Raw genomic sequence first — 20,905 nt, 5'->3', positions numbered from 1 at the left:
TTATTTTTTAAAGTCATAAGGAATACTTTCATTTCTTAGTTACACTTTCATCCTGCCCTTCTCTCACACACTGCCTTTCATGTTGCAGGTACAGCCCTGCTACCTGTCGTCACCTTCCCCTTTGAAGATTTTTTCATAGATAAGCACTACGTCCTCCACACCTTGGCTAGAAGAGAGCAGCAGGTCCTCTTTTACGTGGGGCTGTCGGCCACCTGCCTTGGCTCAGGAGGAATAAGAGCCATCGTGTGCCCCTTGAGCGTTTACGACCTTGATGCTTACAGAGAAAAGGAGCTTCTGTCGTTCTTCAACTGGTCAGTGCAATTGGGAGAAGAGTGGTGGGGAAGGGGCATTGCTTTGAAAGATCTCGGTAGCTGATGAAATATCCTGACTCCAATGTTGTTGGACTCCAACTCCCATCAGCCTCAGTCAGCATGATCAGGGACCAGGGATGATGGGAGTTGTAGTCCAACCACTTCTGCAGGGACACAGCCCATGTGTTTTAAACCCTTATTCCTTCCATTGTGCTTGAGGTGCTCCTGTGTGAGACTGCCCCACTGGAAGGCCGCCCGTTTTAAAATCTCCACCGAACAATGGTTGACAGGGATATTGGATTGGCTGTTGAGCATTGGGGGTTTTTAGCGTGTTTAGCTTTGCATCAAGGTTGGCCCTTAAATGCAACATCCCTGCTCGGAGGGTCCATACTTCTCAGTTGCCAGATGCTAATGGCAAATGACTGGGGATGAACAACCTTTTCATATCCTTCTTGTATGTTCCCAGAGGCACATGGCCATCTTGGCTCCACTGAGTACCCAGCATGCACCAGATGCATTCTTGCATTCCTAGTACAGTGGTACCTTGGTTTACGAACTTAATCCATCCCGGAGGTCCGTTCTTAAACTGAAACTGTTCTTAAACTGAGGCGTGCTTTCCCTAATGAGGCCTCCTGCTGCTGGTGCGCTTACACCATTCGGATTCTGTTTTTAGACTGAGGTAAAGTTCTCAAACTGGGACACTATTTCCGCTTTTCCGGAGTTTGTAAACTGAATCGTTCTTAAACAGGACTGTTCTTAAACCGAGGTACTACTGTATATTCCCTTCAGCCAACATTGTGGAAAATCCAGGGAATACGTAGTGGCGTACTAGCTTCTCCTAGGTCTCGTCTTGATCCCAGGGTAGTGCGAGGAATCCAGAAACATCTGAAATGCCACAGCTTCCCCACAAAACAACAACAAACAAACCTATGGTCACGTAAAGCAATTACCACAGCTACTGCTATGCCATAAGATCCACTGTCTTGTAATTTCACATATGTGCTTTAACTACTGAAGAAGCCCAGGATGGTCAAACAAGGCCAATATTCCAGAAATCCTTGTCTAGACTCTGTGAAAGGATTTTCTGGAACTGTAACAACCTCTCATGTGAATTGTTTGGACTTTATGAACAGACTGGTGGAAGAGACACCATTACATGGATGGACCTTATGCATGAATTGACTAAAGAATGATCTGATCCACTGGGTCCTCTGCTTTGTTTGTTTGTTGAACTTTATGAGTTTCTTCTGTTGAAATTTACAATTTGATACAAGGAATAGTATACCTTATTTATCTAAGAACACAGCCGGTTATGTCTCGTGTGTTTATTGAGGACAGTTTCCCCACAAGCAACTCGCTCTGCTTTCTCAGAGCTGCCTTCTACCAGTGAAACATCAGAGAACATGGCAACATAACAGCTAATAATTCCACAGTTCTTGCAGGCCAAATTAATTATCATTTAAACAAGCAGATGTTACTGAAAAGGGATCATAACAGAGATGTGTTGGCATAGAAAGATGTGGAAGAGCTGACATGTTTGTAGTAGTTAGAGTGAGGACAGGGGTGGCGCTGTGGTCTCCTAACCCTACCTGGAGATGCCAGGGATTGAACTTGGGACCTTCTGCTTCCAAGGCAGATGCTCTTCCACTGAGCTATAGACCTTCCCCAAGGGAAGGAAGAACCACCTTTGTTCTGGTGCAGCTCTGGGAAGGCGTGCATGAGGCAAGACTACCATTGTTGTGTTAAGCAAGGATACGGATGCGGGTGGCACTGTGGTCTAAACCACTGAGCCTCTTGGGCTTGCCAATCAGAAGGTTGGCGGTTTGAATCCCCGCAATAGGGTGAGCTCCTGTTGCTCTGTCCCAGCTCCTACCAACCTAGCAGTTTGAAAGCACGCCAGTGCAAGTAGATAAATAGGGTTGCTCTGGCGGGAAGGTAAACGGCGTTTCCGTGCGCTCTGGTTTCCATCACGGTGTCCTGTTGCACCAGTAGCGGTTTAGTCATGCTGGCCACATGACCCAGAAAGCTGTCTGTGGACAAACGCCGGCTCTTTCAGCCTGAAAGTGAGATGAGTGCTGCAACCCCGTAGTCGCCTTTGACTGGACTTAACCGTCCAGGGGTCCTTTACCTTCACCTTTCTTTTTACTAAGAGCTGGACTAAGAGTAGTTTCAAATCTTCCTCTCATCCATTAAGCTTGGTCATAGCTTCCCATCTAACCTACCTCACAGTGCTGTTGTGAGGGTAAAGTGAGATAGGAGATGGGAAAACCACATACATCATCTTCAGCTCCTTAGAGAAAAGCTGGGACATAAATGTAAGAAATAATTTCATAGATATGAATGATCGCATTGTCGAACACTAGCCAACCTCTTTCTGGGTTAATAAATAGTACAGGGAGCCTAGCTGCAATGACTTACAAACTTTGAATAGCTCCATATAGATTTCCTGCAGAGGTCATAATAAATGCCTGTTCCTCTGCATGGCTCTCATCTGCATTGATATGAAACACATACATTTTAGTTACCTCTGATTAAAATACTTTCCCAAAGGCGTTACCGTCTGCATACCATTTTTTAAAAACAACAGCAGAGAGCCTTGTGGCACCACGAAGGCTCACACATTTATTATAACAAAGAGACCAAGTCACAGGAACCCAATTACAAAGCATATTATTTTTGTAACTGGGTCCCCGAGACTTGGGCTTTCTGTTATTTTCATTTGGGGACCCCCTCTTCTGTTTTCTTGTAACAAATTTATCCTGACATAAGTTTCACAGCAGTTTCACAGCTGAGTTCATCAACGCATACGCACACGGCTGGGAGGAGGGAATTGTAAGCAGTGGAGTCAGAGCAAAAAAAATAATCAGAAAAGTACATATACTGATAATTGCATGGTTGAACTATGGCCATTCACAAAACAGTTGTTGGCCACACAGGTGTCCTGGCATTGGCAAGTCATTTGATATCTATAGTGTAATTAAAATTGCTTATCTCCGTTCACTAATAGCACTGAACTTTTTAATATTGATAATTATATTATCAGTAGAAATATATTGGCTTTCTTCCATTGTGGGTCAGTTTTCTAAGTATCTTTTCAGTGCTTCCATAACCACCCCCTCCTCCCCAACTATATTGATATCTCCGTCTTTGGGTTAAATCCAAACATTCTTAAATATTGCAGCTTTGCAGAAGGTAGCAAGATGGTTTGGTTCCTCTGAGCAAATTTCTTCTCCTTGACCTACCCAAAGGAGAGAATAAGGAAGCAAAAAAAATAAAAAAATCTTCCCTTTTGAAATAAATAAATAAAATTCCAGGTTTTAATCCTTAATTAGCAACATCATTTTGATTAAATAAGACTCTGGAGAATTAAGTCTGAAGACCAATCTGAGCGATAGCTCAAGAGAATTTATTGTACTGCAGTCCTAGTAATTCAGAGGAGCCTTTTTCCTCTCCTTTTTTTCTTTTTTGTTTAATCAAAGTGACACTTTCTGGTGTTGATTACAAAGGGAAAGATTAATGCATATAAAATGTACCCTTGGGGTAAACCGAGTGGGGCGGCGCTTGGGGCTTTTGCTGGGCAAAGGAAGGCAGGTAATAAAAAGCTAATTTCTCCGGCACTGTGTGGTTTGAAGAAAGGACACATGGCTCCGATCTTAAATCTAGCATAATGAAGTTTAGTCTTTGGCCTCTTCATTGTAAGTGCACGTAATTATAGCTCAGGCCTTCTTTTTACTTGATAGCCGGTCATAAGGATGTGTCTAATTTAGCTATATGCTTTGAGAAGATAATTCACTGGCAATGCAGGCCTTTACGTTGACCATTAATTCTGCATCCAGAGTGTTGTCTGCCTTTACGATCACCAAGTCAAGGAGAAAGGAGACGATGAGGTATTGGCTGGTCCCTTCATGTGCAGGCCTGCAGCCCAGACATAGGCTGCTGGAGTTTGTTCCATTTTCCCAACGCCTCTCTAACTGTTAATTTCTGCATTGTATTTGAGCCAAAAGCCACTTTCAGAAAACTGTGGGGGTGTAAATGCGCATTTAGAGCTCATTTCTGTGTTATCTGATTCCAGAAAAATCCATTGGCTGCTCTCTTAACCCAGAAAATGCAGGGGTAAAGTGATGAAATTTCAGGTGGTAGATTGGCATGCAGTTCTTTCCTTCTCTTTTCATGGGGTAGTAGTAGCATTATCCAATGATATTTGCTGTTGTGCCGCACCGTGCCCACTGATGCGATTGAAATGGAGCACAACATGCTGGTATAGGAAACTCCCCATTTATGCAGGGGTTACGTTCCGAGGCACCCTGCATTTATGTGAAATTGCATATATATGAAACACCATTGGAAAAGCCTGAAACGCTCTCTAAACCTTTGGAAACCTTGGAAAACCCTTTTAAAAACCAGCAGCACTTACCAAACACCAAACTGCATCAGAATTGCTCCCTCCAAATCTCCTTGCTAAACTCCAACTCTCCACAAGCTTCAATGGTCGGTGCAAGGAATCCTGAGATTGCACTTGCTCATGCAATTACTTGGTGCTGTTTTCATGCTTTTTTGCCCTTTCTGGACTCTTTTGGGGCTATTTTCGCCATTTTTAAAGTCACTTCTGGGTTTGGTGCAATGCACAGGTGCACGATCACACGTCAATTGCCATTGCCTGTATATCAGCCAAATCCCCACAGTTCCATATCACAAAATGTGCTGCAGTGTGAAAGCAACGTTAGAAAACAGGACAGAAGCACTAGCCTTACAGTGGTACCTCGGGTTAAGAACTTAATTCATTCTGGAGGTCCGTTCTTAACCTGAAACTGTTCTTAACCTGAGGTACCACTTTAGCTAATGGGGCCTCCCGCTGCCGCCGCGCCACTGAAGGGAGTGGCCGGGGGGGGGTGCATTGACAGTTGGAAGGCAACGCCCGGGGAGCAGGAGGAGAAATGCATCTGGAGCAAATAAGATATGCAGGTTTGACTGATAAGCGAAAGGAGTGCACTGCCAAAATGCTCTGGCAACACCCAATGAGGCCATAAGGCAAAGGGGGGAATATGATATGATACGTTACTGGTGGTGGGGTGGTTGGGAGGTGCTGCTAGGGTATAAAAACTGCTTGCTTACGTGTTTTAGGGGCCCCCAGCCTTTGGAAATAATTCCGCTGGTGGTCTCTGCGCAGATCACAATAAACTTTTTCTCCGAAGGAACTGAATCCCTGGTGCTTCTTTGTCACCTCTGCGTCCTGGGTAAGCGGGCAAATGGATCCCAAGTAATTAAGGCTTCAGATTTGGGGGCTCGTCCGGGATTTGCCCAAACCCATTGGACCGGAGGCCAGGCTCGACCGCGGTGAACAGCTTGGGCTGGTGCTCGCAGCTCCAAGCGCGCACCCTGCCAGTTTGTAGGGGGAGCTAGCCACACCGTCCCAAAGTGGAGACACCCGGTCAAGGGAGAAAAACGACGGCCGAGGAAAGGGACCCACAACGGGAGAAAGGTGAGCTCTAAGGGAAAGGGGCTAGAGGCTTGATCAACCTCACCTGGCCGTGGCAGTAAAAGTGCCGCCAGGAGGGTAGGAGGGGAGGACAGAGGGGAGCCTGTGTTGTGTGTGGTGTGAAAGGATGAATGTATATGTGAGGCCGGGGCTTAGCGTCCCCTTGGCCAAGCGTGTGTAGGATTGTGAGTTTCTTGGCAGCGCGAGCTCGCCAAGCCACAGTCTGTAGCAAAACCGGTGTGTTTGAAGAGAAGTCCCATATAGGAGCAGAGTATTTTGTTAGACATGGGATCTGGAGGCAGTAAATGTACCCCTTTGCAGTGTTTACTGGATAACTGGAGAACAGCTACAAAACATGACTATTGGGGTTTTAAGTTGCAGAAAGAGAGACTTAGAACTTTATGTGAAGTACTGGCTGGCCATCAGAGGGCACTCTCGACCTGCAGTTAATAGACCCCCTGTGGCAAAATATAGTTAATGTTCACCCGGACCAGATTCCTTATATTTCCACCTGGAAAACTAATGTGGGAAAAAATCCCTCGTGGCTGGAATCCTGCCGCAGTAGAATAGACCAGGGCGCCCGCCTGTGTGCGGTCAGAACGAAGCCAAAACCCCAGGTCTTATAGGACCCGGAAGAAGAAGGTGTATTGAGACCTCCTCCCCCATATGCCCCACCAATGGCAGTGCCAGGGGAGGCCAAAGATGATGAATCAGATGAGGAAAAGGGAGAGGATGAGGAGTTTAGACAGACTATTGGAAAGTTGACAAAGGGTGGAAAGAGGTGGACTGAAGAACAAAGGAAAAGAGTTAGAGATTTTGTAAATGACTTTAAGGAAGAAATAGACGTTAGTGGGCACTTAGTGAGTGCCGCAGAGTGTAAAAGGGAGCAATGGAAGAAGAAACAGAGACATTGGGAACAGGCTTGGGATAGAGCTGCCCTGCATAAGGCAGCCAAGAAACAAAAGGAGAGAGCAGAGAAGATAGACCCCCTGCGCCGGGTTTATGACCCACCGGGACCCCCAGGGGTGAACGGGGCGCCAGCGCCACGAACATATACGGTCCAACATGTGCCTTTCTCAAGTGCAGATGTATGTAATTGGCGCAATCAGAACCCCCCCTTTTTTTTTTTTTGAGGAGAACCCAGCGAAAATTATAAAATTGTTTGAATGTATTGACTGGGATAAGGCGGGCCTCCCGGAAGCCTACTAATTTGATAATAATAATAATAATAAATTTTATTTGTATCCCGCCCTCCCCAGCCGAAGCCGGGCTCAGGGCGGCTAACAACAATCAAAACAATCAAACAATCAGATAATTGCACATTCTAAAAAAAATAATAAAAAAATCCTTCCAGTAGCACCTTTTTTTGTTTTTTGTTTTTGTCTTGACTATGGCAGACCAACACGGCTACCTATCTGTAACTATTCTAAAAATATTTCATTATAAAAATCAATTGAAATCAAATTAATGGCAACTGATTAAGCAAGATTCTGTGCAGGTTGCCAGAGGAGGGAGTCAGGCTGTGCCCTGACCAAAGGCCTGGTGGAACAACTCTGTCTTGCAGGCCCTGCGGAAAGATGTCAGGTCCCGCAGGGCCCTAGTCTCTTGTGACAGAGCGTTCCACCAGATTGGAGCCGCAGCCGAGAAGGCCCTGGCTATAGTTGAGGCCAGCCTAACCTCTCTGAGGCCTGGGACCTTGAGGATGTTATTATTTGCAGACCGTAGGTGATGAGAGTTAGGGAAGTGATTCAGAATCATGAAAGCCACCAAGGACTTGTTAAACCACCTGGCTGAGGCTGGATACCGGGTATCCAAGAAGAAGGCGCAGATATGTCAACCAACTGTAAAATACCTTGGTTTTGACATCTCTCACCAACAGCGAACTCTAAGGGAGGAAAGAAAACAGGCTATTATCCAAATACCAGAGCCAAAAAACCGCAGGGAGCTCCGTGGTTTTCTGGGATCCGCAGGGTTCTGTAGGATATGGATACCTAACTACAGCAGCATTGCTCGGCCCCTGCATGAGTCAACTAGGGGAACAGAGAAGGATCCTTTTATATGGGGCAGGGAACAGCAGCAGGCTTTTCGGGATCTCAAAGTGGCATTACAACAAGCCCCAGCGCTTGGCATCCCAAACCCCGAGAAGCCTTTTACCCTGTTCATAGATGAAGACCAGGGGGTAGCCAAGGGAGTTTTATGCCAGAAACTGGGAAATTGGCAGCAACCCGTTGCATACTTGTCAGAGAGGCTAACCTCAACAGAACAAGGGTTGCCCCCCTGTATGAGAGCAGTTGTGGCAGTGGCCACCCTACTCACAAAGGCAGATAAATTCACGTTCGGACAAGACACCACTTGTGTGACTCCACACGCAGTCCCAGCCTTACTTGACATGAAAGGCACCTATTTCCTATCACAAGCAAAAATGAGGAAGTGCCAGATGTTGTTATTACATCCACGCCTGAAGTTTCAGGTTACCACAGCCCTTAACCCAGCTACCTTATTACCGGTAGGAGAAGGTGAGGGACCGACCCATGATTGTGTAGAGGTCATGGATGAAGTGTATTCCAGCAGGCCTGACCTTAAGGATGAGGCAAACCCACATTGGCCTTCATGGTTTGTGGATGGAAGCAGCTTTGTTGAGGCTGGACAGCGAAAGGCAGGATATGCAGTGGTAGCCCTTGAAAACAACGTGGTTGAGGCCAGTTCACTCCCACTGGGAACCTCAGCCCAACTGGCTGAAATAACGGCACTTACCAGGGCCCTGTGTCTAGCAAAAGGGGAAAAGATCAATATTTATACTGACTCAAAGTACGCTTTCCTCACCCTGCATGCCCACGGGGCACTGTGGAAGGAAAGAGGTCTGCTCACCTCCAGAGGGGGTCAAGTGGCGCACCCTCAGGCGCTCTTAGACCTTCTGGACGCTGTCTGGGAACCTGAAGCAGTGGCAGTGATACACTGTTATGGACACAAAACTGGACCTAGTGAAGAGGCCAGGGGAAACCGCCTGGCTGACCGGGTAGCAAAGGAAGCAGCCCGGGGTTCATCCCCAACACGTTTCATTGGGGCCCTGGTACCAGAAGAAATTCTGGATAGCACCTTGAAACCAAGGTACTCTGCCCATGAGGTGGCTACTGCAGATGCTGAGGATATGGATCCCAGGATCATTGTCCCGGCAAGTAATTCAGCGGTACCATGAGTCCACCCATGTGGGACCTGATGACATGACCAAGCAGCTGGAAAAGTGTTTTTATGTGGCCAACCTTTACCAACTGGCTGCCCAAGCTTCCAGGAAATGCATGTTGTGCCAAAGGAACAACCCTAGAACTGGACACTTGGCTCCACCAGGAGTTCAGCACAGTGGGACGGCACCCATGGAGGACCTTGTTGTGGACTTTACTGAATTACCTCGATGTGGATTGTATCATTATTTGCTTGTGGCAGTATGTACGTACACAGGCGCCCAGCGGACGACCGCTCTGCTGGTATCACTCCGGACCTCTAGGCACGGCTGAAGAAGTGGATGGGAGGAGCGCCCGCCGGCAGCGCTCCCAGCGTGCCTGCAGTTTGAGTAACACCACCTGATAATGTTTTAAATTCCGAAAGAACTCTAGTGTGTATTATTTGGTGTGAGGAAGAGCCCGTGGGTATTTTGACACCAAGTGCCACCTACTCTTGTGGGTGTGTGGTAATCTACCAACCTTGGGCTCCTTCCCCGTGGGGCTTGTGTTTGCCCTCCACCCACCAAGGATATAGTCACCCCGCAGGACTAGAAGGGTTCTATTTGCATACTATAGGATTTGATCCTTGGAGGTTTCCACGACCCCTTTTATCCTGATCGCCCTGAACGCCCAGGCAGGCCAAAACCTTCCCCAGACCCTTATCATGATTAAGGAATGGTGGGAGGAACCTTGGAACCATCGGGCATGGTGGATAGGGGTGACATGTACTGCCTTGATTATATGGATGCTGTTATATTTCTGTTGGCACGAACGCCATAGGTTTTCTGGAAGGAAGCGATCCCCCTCCATCCCCTTGATGATCCTTCTCCTATTTATGGTGGGAGAATCCACTCCCAAGGCCAAATGCTTCCAGGCCTTAAATCGTAATAGCATTTTCCCCACACATGAAATGAGAAGACAGGGGGCTCAGAGTCTCTATAACAAGTGGCTTCAATTGGCAGAAAAAGTAGCCCATGTTCCTGTACAAACTTGGGAAGGAATGATGGGATATGTCCTACTAGACAATTTCCTCCCAACAGGGTGGCTCCGGGGGCTCTTTGCTATGCTTATGGGACCTTTGCTAATTTTGCTTTTGCTCTGCTTCTGTATTCCCTGCTTTTGCAACAGATGATGCAAAAAAAATGATGTCCCGAATGATGGGACCCCGTGTGATTGCCCTCATGCGAGAGTATAGGCCTATCCCTGCGAACGAACCTATGGATTAGGTTGTTCAGAAGAAGAGGAGGGAAATGAAGGGAGTGGCCAGGGGGGGGGGTGCATTGACAGTTGGAAGGCAACGCCCGGGGAGCAGGAGGAGAAATGCATCTGGAGCAAATAAGATATGCAGGTTTGACTGATAAGCGAAAGGAGTGCACTGCCAAAATGCTCTGGCAACACCCAATGAGGCCATAAGGCAAAGGGGGGAATATGATATGATACGTTACTGGTGGTGGGGTGGTTGGGAGGTGCTGCTAGGGTATAAAAACTGCTTGCTTACGTGTTTTAGGGGCCCCCAGCCTTTGGAAATAATTCCGCTGGTGGTCTCTGCGCAGATCACAATAAACTTTTTCTCCGAAGGAACTGAATCCCTGGTGCTTCTTTGTCACCTCTGCGTCCTGGGTAAGCGGGCAAATGGATCCCAAGTAATTAAGGCTTCACCACCACCGCACGATTTCTGTTCTCATCCTGAAGCAAAGTTCTTAACCCAAGGTACTATTTCTGGGTTAGGGGAGTCTGTAACCTGAAGCGTCTGTAACCCAAGGTACCAATGTATAATCAGGAAAAAAACTATATAATATTCTCCACATCTGAATGCACCCATAGGCTATCTGCACTTTAGAAGCTTAAAACGCAGTGAGATTGTATTTATCCGTCACCTTTCACATTGCATTTGCAGAGTGGAGCCAGGGATGTCTTCACCTGATGTGCATTACCTTTTTGGTTTCCCCACACCTGCACCCCCCTTCAAACACCTGTTCATGAAGTTGTCATTATCTGAGCATGTGTAATGGCTGTCTCAAATGACACACCTCAGTTTGGCTGAAAAGCGAAAACTGTAATAGTAAAATAAAAAAAAAAATCAATCTTTTGAATTGGCAAGCACCTTGCTAAATTAATGCTTATGTAAACTGAAGGTGCTAAGCATCATCTTAAAGGGGGGGTTCTCCCTTCTCTCTCTCTGAAAAAGAAAGCATGCTTCTAGCTGTGTCCCCCCCTTTTTTTTTAAAAAAAGAGCTGAGTCATTGTTGCTGGATCAAGGATTCCACCACTCCGTGCAAACCTTGGGCTTAGAATCCTGTATCATTGTCTTCAGGTTAATTTTTAGCTGTTTGAAGACTTGCTTAGCAATGCCAAACTTATATATTGTTGAAAAGGTTTCTAACCCACCCTTCAACAGAGAAGTCTCCTGCTCTGGCTTTTGAATGGCCAATAAAAACAAGTCAGTCCCTGCTCTCAGGCTAGCAAGCTTAAAGACGCAATGAAAGAACTAAGCAGCATTATAAGTAATTGGTCCAATATGGCACTCGTTGTTCTTCTCCCTGTTCAGTAGTAAGAAACTATGTGGCTGCCACACTCCTTGACAGCAGTCTCGGCAGATATATGGAATGCGTGAAAATGGTATGATTTTTGTAGAGTTCTGTTGATTATTATTTTTAATGCCTCCCCTTTTCCCCTTCTTTTTAGCTCATGTTTGTACTCCTTGTGTAAACTATGATACATTAGTTATCTATATTATTTATATTTACTTTCCATCAAAATGTGATTCACCCGATTATGTTTTATTGTTTTCTAAACTATGGGGGAAATTAATAGAGAGTATTTAAAAAACAAAACAGTAAAGGTGAAACTAGATACAGTGGTACCTCGGGTTAAGAACTTAATTCGTTCTGGGGGTCTGTTCTTAACCTGAAACTGTTCTTAACCTGAAGCACCACTTTAGCTAATGGGGCCTCCCGCTGCTGCCGTGTGATTTCTGTTCTCATCCTGAAGCAAAGTTTTTAAGCCAAGGTACTATTTCTGGGTTAGCGAAGTCTATAACCTGAAGCATCTGTAACCTGAGGTACCACTGTATTCTGAAAAACACAGGGCTGTTATTGAAGGCAGTAGTCCTTTGCCCAATGCTGCCTTCTCTCACCTGTTACATGGGGTATTGATATTGATATTGATAAAGGGTGGAATTCATTCTTTCTGTGCAATCATTCTAGACAGAACAATTCCCCCTGCATGCTGTCCTGGGGATTCCCCCGACCCCTTTACCCAATTTTGGGGGGTGCAAGTAGGCACATGAGTGAAGGAGAGGGAGGAACGCCCTCTTGCAGGGCTTCTGCAGATAGAACCGGTTGGGTCAATCTCACCCATAGGGTGGCATTCAAGTAAGTCCTGCTTAGAGTAGGCCCCTTGGAATTACTGAATCTAAGTTAGTCATGCCCATCAGCTTCAGTGGGTTTGCTCTGAGAAGGACTAATGTTGAATACCACCCATCACGACAAACTGGATGGATGAAAGAAAGTACCCTCAGAACCATTTGTTTTTTCATTGAAGCATAGAAGTACAAGTGCAATTGGAAGAGATTTGAATCAGGGAACTAAAGTACTTTCGACCATTAGGAAAACCAAATTTCATGTTGTGCAGTGGAGAGGGAATCCTATGTATTGGTTGCATCTATGATAAAATCTCACCAAACAGCATGGAATTTTTCAGGATCCTCCAAGCCTACGGCAACATGTAATTTATGATTTGCTTTTTCAGCTAGCGCTGAACTCCGTATATTTTATACCACAACGAGAGTTGCAAGTCCCATAAGGTTTTCCATTTTTCCATAATTTTAATGTATGTAATTCATTGTCCCAAATTCTGGTGATGGCCACCAGCATAGTTTGTTTTGAACTGGGTGTGTGTGAAGAGATTTTTCATCTCAAGGGCCACATTCCCTCGTAGAGAACTTTATAGGGGCTGTGTTCCAGTGATGGAGAGGGCCAGAGGCAAGAGTGGACAGAGATGTGACTCAGTTTTTGCACAGTTGGTTACATTTCATCCAATCAAAACTAATAGGTTTCTACACTCGCAGGGTGATGTTAAACTACATTTTTTCTCGGAGTAGTCCATTGAAATGAATGGACATGACTTAGACTGTGCTCACACCCCTGTCTACTGTGCACTCACGTTTCCAAAATGCATACGTATCCTGCGCTTTGTTGCAGAATACTGTTGTTTGCTGCGTTGTTCCTCAAACCAGTTTCCTGACAGTTGGAGTCCATCAGCCATTCCTAGTTCATCTCTAGTCAAGGTGTGGTGTGCCCCCTGAGGTAAACAGAAACAAATAAAGCCAGGCTGGTGTGAACAGCTAGGTGTGAGAAGAGGGGGGGACGCACCCTGAGTCGTGTTCATTAATTTCAGTTGGTCTATTCTGCATAAATTGCAGTTGACTACCACCCACCCACATCCGGGCTAGTGGGAGGCATGATCAGAACATGCCTTCTATTATTTCACATTTGTGGAGAGGGGAAGATGTGCAGAAAAGAGGGTGCCTCTTTCTGACATTATGTGCGGGTGGGTGTAATGTCTTGTTGTTGTTGTTTAGTCATGTCTGACTCTTCGTGACCCCATGGACCAGAGCACACCAGGCACTCCTGTCTTCCACTGCCTCCCGCAGTTGGTCAAACTCGTGCTGGTAGCTTCGAGAACACTGTCCAACCATCTTGTCCTCTGTCATCCCCTTCTCCTTGTGTCCTCCATCTTTCCCAACATCAGAGTTTTTTTCCAGGGAGTCTTCTCTTCTCATGAGGTGGCCAAAGTATTAGAGCCTCAGCTCCAGGATCTGTCCTTCCAGTGAGCACTCAGGGCTGATTTCCTTCAGAATGGATAGGTTTGATCTTCTTGCAGTCCATGGGACTCTCAAGTGTCTCCTCCAGCACCATAATTCAAAAGAATCACTTCTTTGGCGATCAGCCTTCTTTATGGTCCAGCTCTCATTTCTATACATCACTACTGGGAAAACAATAGCTTTAACTATACAGACCTTTGTTGGCAAGGTGATGTCTCTGCTTTTTAAGATGCTGTCTAGGTTTGTCTTCGCTTTTCTCCCAAGAAGCAGGAGTCTTTTAATTTCATGACTGCTTTCACCACCTGCAGTGATCATAGAGCCCAAGAAAGTAAAATCTCTCACTGCCTCCATTTCTTCCCCTTCTATTTGCCAGGAGGTGATGGGACCAGTGGCCATGGTCTTATTCTGTCTTAAATTACCCCCTGATGACAATGTATTTATTTATTTATTGGGTTTATATCCTCTCCTTTTTCTCCAAGGGTCTCAAAGTGCCATGTATGACTCGCACCCAGCTCATTTAACTCCCACAACAACCCTGTGAGGTAGAATAGGCTGAGAGGGTGTAACTGGCCCAAGGCCACCCAGTGCGCTTCACAGCCAAGTGGGGATTTGAACCCGACCCCCCGCCACGTCCTAGTACAACGCACAAACCGCGGCACCACAATGGCTCTAAACTGAGTATGCAAGATTCTCTTCATTTCTGTGAGCGAAGTCAGAACTGTTACTCATCCTTGTTCCTTGTAGCAAACTTGAGCCATCTTCAAGCCAAGCGAGATAAGCTCACATGGCTGATTTTCAATACAAATGTGTGCCTCTGCGTACGTGTGTTTAATGGGAGCCGAAATGGTCGTAAGTAAATAAACAGCGTTGACATTTTCAGAGCTTTCAATGGTGACCTTGGGGAAACTCCGTTTCCTGGTGCTCCCAACATTTTGATACCACCCTGACAGCCGCCAAAGGGTTCTCGGTAGTGTTAAATTTACTCAAATTGGGTCTGTCATTGTTTTCTCCCCCTTTGGCTGCCTGCTGTCTGTATTCCGCCAGGCTCTCTGTGTGGATGTTCTGCTCTGCTCTGACTCATCCGCTGTCATTCTTTGCTCTAACAAGATGAAAGATGATTTTGCTCAAAGTTAAAGCCAACCTGGGGATTCTTATGGTCTCTCTGGGCTTCCAACTTGTAAAGGTTCTGCCCTGACCTTTTGGAGTCCTTAAATAACTCTTGATCTCAAATTACTGAGTGGGGGGGGGGGGGAGCTTCAGAATTATGGCTGTCAGTATGATTAAAGAAATCTTAGTTGATTAATTGTATGAATTTTAATTGACTGATTATTGGACGAAAGCAACATGAACTTCCATAGGAACAAAAAGATAGTTCTGGAGGAAGGAAAGCTTACTTTCTTTGTAGCTTGACGTCTGTGTCAGAGATGTTAAGAGGCATTCTCTTCTATGTGGGGGAAAGGGGAGGCCTCTTCTTCAGATGGTAATTGTCACTTGCAATTCTTGTATTTAAACACTTTTTTTAAAAAAAGCACCAGTGCCTGATTTTTTAAACTGGGGCACCTTTTTAACTGGTTGGTTGACTAAACATTGCAGCAGATCAGCATATTTTTCCTCTAATAGCAAACTCTGATGGTTGGGTGTCTGACTGTTTGAATGGGAAACCAACCTCCACAAAATGGTAGGAGTTTCTACATACTTGAGAGATTCACGAGATACATAGAAATAAATCTATCTATCTATCATCTATCTATCTGTAAATATTAAAAAATATATTTATTTGGTAGGTTCTCCCTTTTTCATTGCATATGCATCCCATATCGCCTACATGATTTCGAACAATGAAGGTGGATGAAGAATGTCAGAGAGTAGGGGACGGTTGACTCTGTTTTTAAAGTGTTGAGATGAATTCTAAATTAGTCTGATCATCTTATAGGTAGCGGGTGTTGCAGTTAGTGTTATCATATCATTACTGTAAAATAAATCGGATGCTGCAGTGGATTAGAAGCTGCAATAGATTATGCTATTAGTTGGGGGGCTTATTGTGTGATTTGGTGATGCCAATAAATATTTGACTTCAATGCACATGGAATTATTTTCTTCAACACTTCTGTGACTCTTTGGCCAAACCTTTCAGTTTCCTGGTTATAAACAGAGAGGGTTCATGAAAACAGCCAACCAGGGAAGGGAACACAAAGGCACTACTTAATGCCCATGCATACACAAAAATGGAGTACGTTTATAAGATCCTGAAATAACAAAATTCCATCTGATTTTCTAGGATGGTCTTTGTTGATTAACGGGAGTATTTTGGTGTAGCTTGGGAGTTGTTGCCTTTAAATATGGAAAAGAAGGCGCAGGACATTACCAACAATGGACCTGATTTTCCCCCAAACTATAGTCCAGAAAGAATGTAATTTTAAAACAAACTGATATCTTCTAATAAATAGTGGTTCTTCTTCCCATCCCTCCAAAAATGACTCTTGTGGGCATGTCTTTTCCTTTCTTTTCTCCTGTAGGTTTTATTGGCTGGAAAATTTAAGTTCTGCCATTGTCTTGGTCATCATTTCATACATCCAGCAGTCGGTGGCCAAAAACCTTGGCTTCCTTATTCCCTTTGTGTCTGTCCTGATGGCACTGATCACCATCCATATGGCGCGCAGTGAAATGATTTACCAGCCCCCAAAAGGTAACCCAGTAAATTACATGAAGAATCCTTGGTGGTGGTGGTTAAATTTGGGGCGCGGGAGAGAAAGAAAATCTTCGAAGTTCTAAAAATTGCAGGTTTAAATCTATTTAATTTGTACTCAGGGGTGTCCAATAGCATATATTCCAGTGTGATATATTATTGCCAGGGTACGTATTGCAGTCTGGCATATCAAGGCCACCTGGGAAAGTCCTGGAGGCCCTGAGTGTCGCCATTAGCTTAAGATAGTCATGTATCTATATTACAGTCCAGAGTTTGAAGGGCAGTCTGTCAGTTTACATTTACTTGGTGCTGAAAGTATTGATCTGGTGTTTAGAGATCTTTCCTATTCTAATCAATTCAAGAGGGTTCTGGAAGCTTCTCTGTGTGAAAGAAACAAGCAGAAGGTTCATGATGTTTGGGTTATTCCTTCAGAGAAACTGAGTACAGCTGGCTTAAACTGATTCTGTTATCTCTTCTGTCAAGGTCTTGCTGACTATAAAAGTAAGGCCAGAAGGAGCCTCTGTTTCACTTTCTCTTTCTACCTCTTTTCCTTCTGGTGTGATGGTCTGTACATAGTGTTAAGGTTATTGTAAGTTTAAGTTAAGTCTGCTGCAACTGGATTTCTTATGGACAGTGCCAATCCTGAATGGATTTGCGACCATTATGCTCATTTGCCTTCAGTAGCAGTAAAGCTCTGCTGGATGAAATATTAACTGCCTCTGGTCTATTTTGGGGGAATCTTGCAATGTGTTTAAGTTTTTACTCTGCTAACTATGCCTTGGAGTTCTGCTCTGGCTCAATATTGAGAAGAATTTCATAACACAGTCTGGCCCAAGTCCAGTTCAAAGATAAAGAAACCTAACAATGGAGGAAGGACATGGACAATTGACTAAGTAGGGCCACAGGCCACCTAGTCACAGTGTGACAATGCATTCTGGGCTTCCAACCAGCCACTCTAGTGTTGTCATCAGTGGAAGCAGGGCTGGCTCAAGACGTTTTGCTGCCTGAGGCAAAGGACAAGATGGCACCCTTCCATAAGGCATGTGCAGAAGCCAAATTGAATTGTAGTTGAACCTTACTCTGTCACTGGTGAAAGGAGAGTATCTCCCACTGTACGTCTGGGCAGTAGGCTAGGGTAGGGGTATTTCTGTCCCTTCCCCGCACCTCTGCATCTGCCACCTGAGGCAGCCTCAGTCTGTCTCATTGTAGGGCCGGCCTTAAGTGGAAGTGGTGCTGGACTGACTGAGTTTATTACCAGCCTGCTTCCAATCCATTTAATATCATTATATCTGCCTTTACCTTTTGGCTGCCTTTGCCATTTGCATTCTGGGATGGCAGAGAAGGCAGTAAGAACTTCTATTGCGGAACAGGCCCTTAAGTCTGTGTATTGTGTTGTTTTGACTGCCAGCAAGTATGCTAATGTCTTGGCATTCTTCCCCATATTTGCTTAAAAATAAATCTTGTTAATTTCTGTTAATTTTTCAAGACAGCAAATAGAGTATAACTTGGCCATTGTGAACAGGACAAGACTTCCTTGAGAAAATTCTTTTCTTCCCACCCCCTTGGTTACCTTCAATCTGGTATTTTGCTATATATAGCAGACGAAATGAGCAGTTTCGATTCTGCTGCTAACAAAGGTGCCTGTGTTCCTTCCAACCAGAATGGGGCATATAGGAAAGAGATACTGGAGGTTTATTGTAGCAAACAAACAGCACTGTGCCAAAAAAATGAAAATTAGAATAAATCTTGCACATTTTATTTCAACCATTTGTCATAAACTTATGAGAACAGAAGTTGCATTGGAAAAATTATGAAAGAGGAGAACAAATTTCGGTGCAACTTTCATAGGCGAGTATGTCTGCCTTCACCCTTAGAAACACTCCCATTGGATGGGTGGGAGTGACATGTGCAGTTGTTTACCACAATGCCTATGGCCAAACCTCACATCTGTAGGCAATAAAGTTGTGGCCTTATTTGATCCCAAACCAATATGCCGTGTGTTGTCTAGTTATTTTCACCTTAGGAACAGGGTGGTCATGGGGCCTCGATACGCAAATGGTAATAGTGTAGTTCATCTTTAAAAATGAGTTGTTTAAGATCAGCCTGCAGATTTGTAGTGGCACTGGGATTTAAGTTTCCTAGGTTTGCATTCAGCACTACTTCCTCTAGAACTGCACAAGTCTGCGTTTTTGCTGCAGTTTGGTTTGCACTTTTTTTGTTGCTGGCATTCTTCTCCTGCTTCACTCTTTCCCTTTTAGGAGGCAGCTTGAGTGCTGCATGGTTAGCTCCTCCCCCCCCCCCCCTCTTCTTAATAGCTGAGTTTATAACCTTATTTTGGCTTCTTCCATTCAGATGAGTCGTCTGGAATTCTTCCCCCAAGTCAATAATTCAAGTCCATAGGTGACCTTAAAGAAATGATTGCATTTTATTTTAAGGTAGCTTTTCTCTCCCTTTCCAAATGTGGGCCATGCATATGTCAAGCAGGGATTTCATTTGCATTTCTTCACCTAGCTGTAATTTTGACAATTGGCAGTTGACCAAAGATTGGGAGAAGGGGAGGGGAATCATCTAGAGAGCCATGTAGACTTTTTAAGAACCGTAATTAAGTAATATAGATTAGTTCAAGGTCAGAGGAATAGAATACTGGAGCCAAGATTTTTCAGGAGAAAGAGCGAGAAGAGAGGACTATCTCTTGCAAAACATTCTAATCTGATCCTGTAATGTAGCCACCAAAGTCCAACAACTGTGTGTATATTTGGGTAGGTATGTATTACACATATATACTCGCTACTCCAGAGCCAACTCCAATTTATATATGGAGCTGTAAAGGTAAAGGACCCCTGGATGGTTAAGTTCAGTCAAAGGCGACTATGGGGTTGCGGTGCTCATCTTGCTTTCAGGCCAAGGGAGTTGGCGTTTGTCCACAGACAGCTTTTTGGGTCGTGTGGTCAGCATGACTAAACCACTTATGGTGCAACGGGACACTGTGACGGAAACCAGAGTGCACGGAAACACAGTTTACCTTCCTGCCACAGTGGTACCTATTTATCTACTCGCACTGGCATGCTTTCAAACTGCTAGGCTGGCAGGAGCTGGGACAGAGCAATGGGAGCTCAACCCGTTACACAGATCGAACCGCCAACCTTCCAATCATCAATCCCAAGAGACTCAGTGGTTTAGACCACAGCACCACTCTTTGCAAGGGTTTGTTAAGGGCCCCTGGTGTTGTCAGGAGACCTCAGCTCCTTCCCAGAGTTTCAATCTCAGAAAATGTTGTGATAATTTTCCCAGGGGGTTGGGCTTCCAACTCTACTGTTTGATGATTCAATGACTCTGTTGTGGTTCATTGCCTTCTCTCGCTTTTCCATAGGTAATGGCCTGTTGACAGTCTGTGGTGTCGTTGCTAATGCACTGAGAGTATGTTGTGTAAAATGCCGCTACTTCAGTGGGGATGTCACAAACTGGCTAGACCATGCCAAGGAGAACTACGGCGGCCAGTACAGCGAAACTCAAGTGGAAAGCACAAAATTGCTTGTCCGTCTCTTCCCTTTCATTGCCTTCCAAATCCTCTATAGGATATGTGTTGTACAGGTAAGGGTGTGACTCCTCGTAGTTCTAAATCCATTTTTTGAATTGCAATCCCAGAGCAGGCAGATTTATAATATAATGAATACCCTCCAACACGCTGCAACGAAAAATGGGAAAGCCATCTTCCAGGGCCTCACTTCTGTGTGAGTCACATGACCCACGTGAGATCGCAACCCCGGAAAAACATTTTTTCAGGCATGGCACCCAAAAACATGTGTTTTGAGGTGCCGCACGAGATTGCAGCCTGGAAAAGGCTTTTTTTTCTGGGGTGAGATCATGACATGGTATTGTGATGCCCCCAATGGCCGCCATGCTCTTATGGGAAAACACTAGATTTCCCTGTTTTTCCAGGGCAATTGAAGGGCATAACGGACAATATAGGTCATTGTACCACAAGATCCTGTCATACTTCAACGCTGTGTCTGATTCAATCTAAAACTACTGTTTCGCTCATGATCTCTTATTGAAAGGCGACCACTCACAGCCTTGTAATTTTGAAAGCGGGCAATGGCTGTGGTTCTACTGGGAACTGTCCTTGCAGGCTCTTTGGAGATGCGGCAGCAGATTCTGAAGTACTTGGAAGTATCTTCGAACTGAATTTTTAAGTGCCCTCTGCAGGGCAATATGGTTATAGGAAAAAAAGAGGGAATGAAATAATCAAGAGGTTGGAGCGCATCTTCCCGGTGAGGAAAGACAAAAACGCTTGCAACTTTTTAGTACAGAAAAACAAAAGCAAATAGTGAAATGATTTTTGGTTTGTAGGATTATGGCTGGCGGTAGAGAAAGGATCCTCCATCCCTA

The 20,905-nt window shown here is 45.0% G+C and overlaps 1 protein-coding gene and 1 long non-coding RNA gene across 2 annotated transcripts in view; both read left to right on the top strand.

Moving 5' to 3' along the window:
* The window catches only part of LOC309378927, a 169,842-nt gene that overhangs the window by 32,993 nt on the left and 115,944 nt on the right, over positions 1-20,905 (top strand). The window lies entirely within an intron of this gene.
* Positions 1-20,905, top strand: part of SLC15A5 (solute carrier family 15 member 5) — a 54,126-nt gene that overhangs the window by 5,917 nt on the left and 27,304 nt on the right. The window contains exons 3-5 of the mRNA XM_081927108.1: positions 89-311; positions 16,347-16,516; positions 19,887-20,107. Of these exons, the coding sequence (XP_081783234.1) occupies positions 89-311; positions 16,347-16,516; positions 19,887-20,107 (614 nt within the window). The remainder of the gene's footprint in view (positions 1-88; positions 312-16,346; positions 16,517-19,886; positions 20,108-20,905) is intronic.

The sequence above is a fragment of the Podarcis melisellensis genome, assembly GCF_964234715.1.
Source record: "Podarcis melisellensis genome assembly, chromosome: 10".
NCBI lineage: Eukaryota > Metazoa > Chordata > Lepidosauria > Squamata > Lacertidae > Podarcis > Podarcis melisellensis.
Note: the sequence above shows the minus strand (reverse complement) of the source record. Positions and strands in the feature narration are given on the sequence as shown.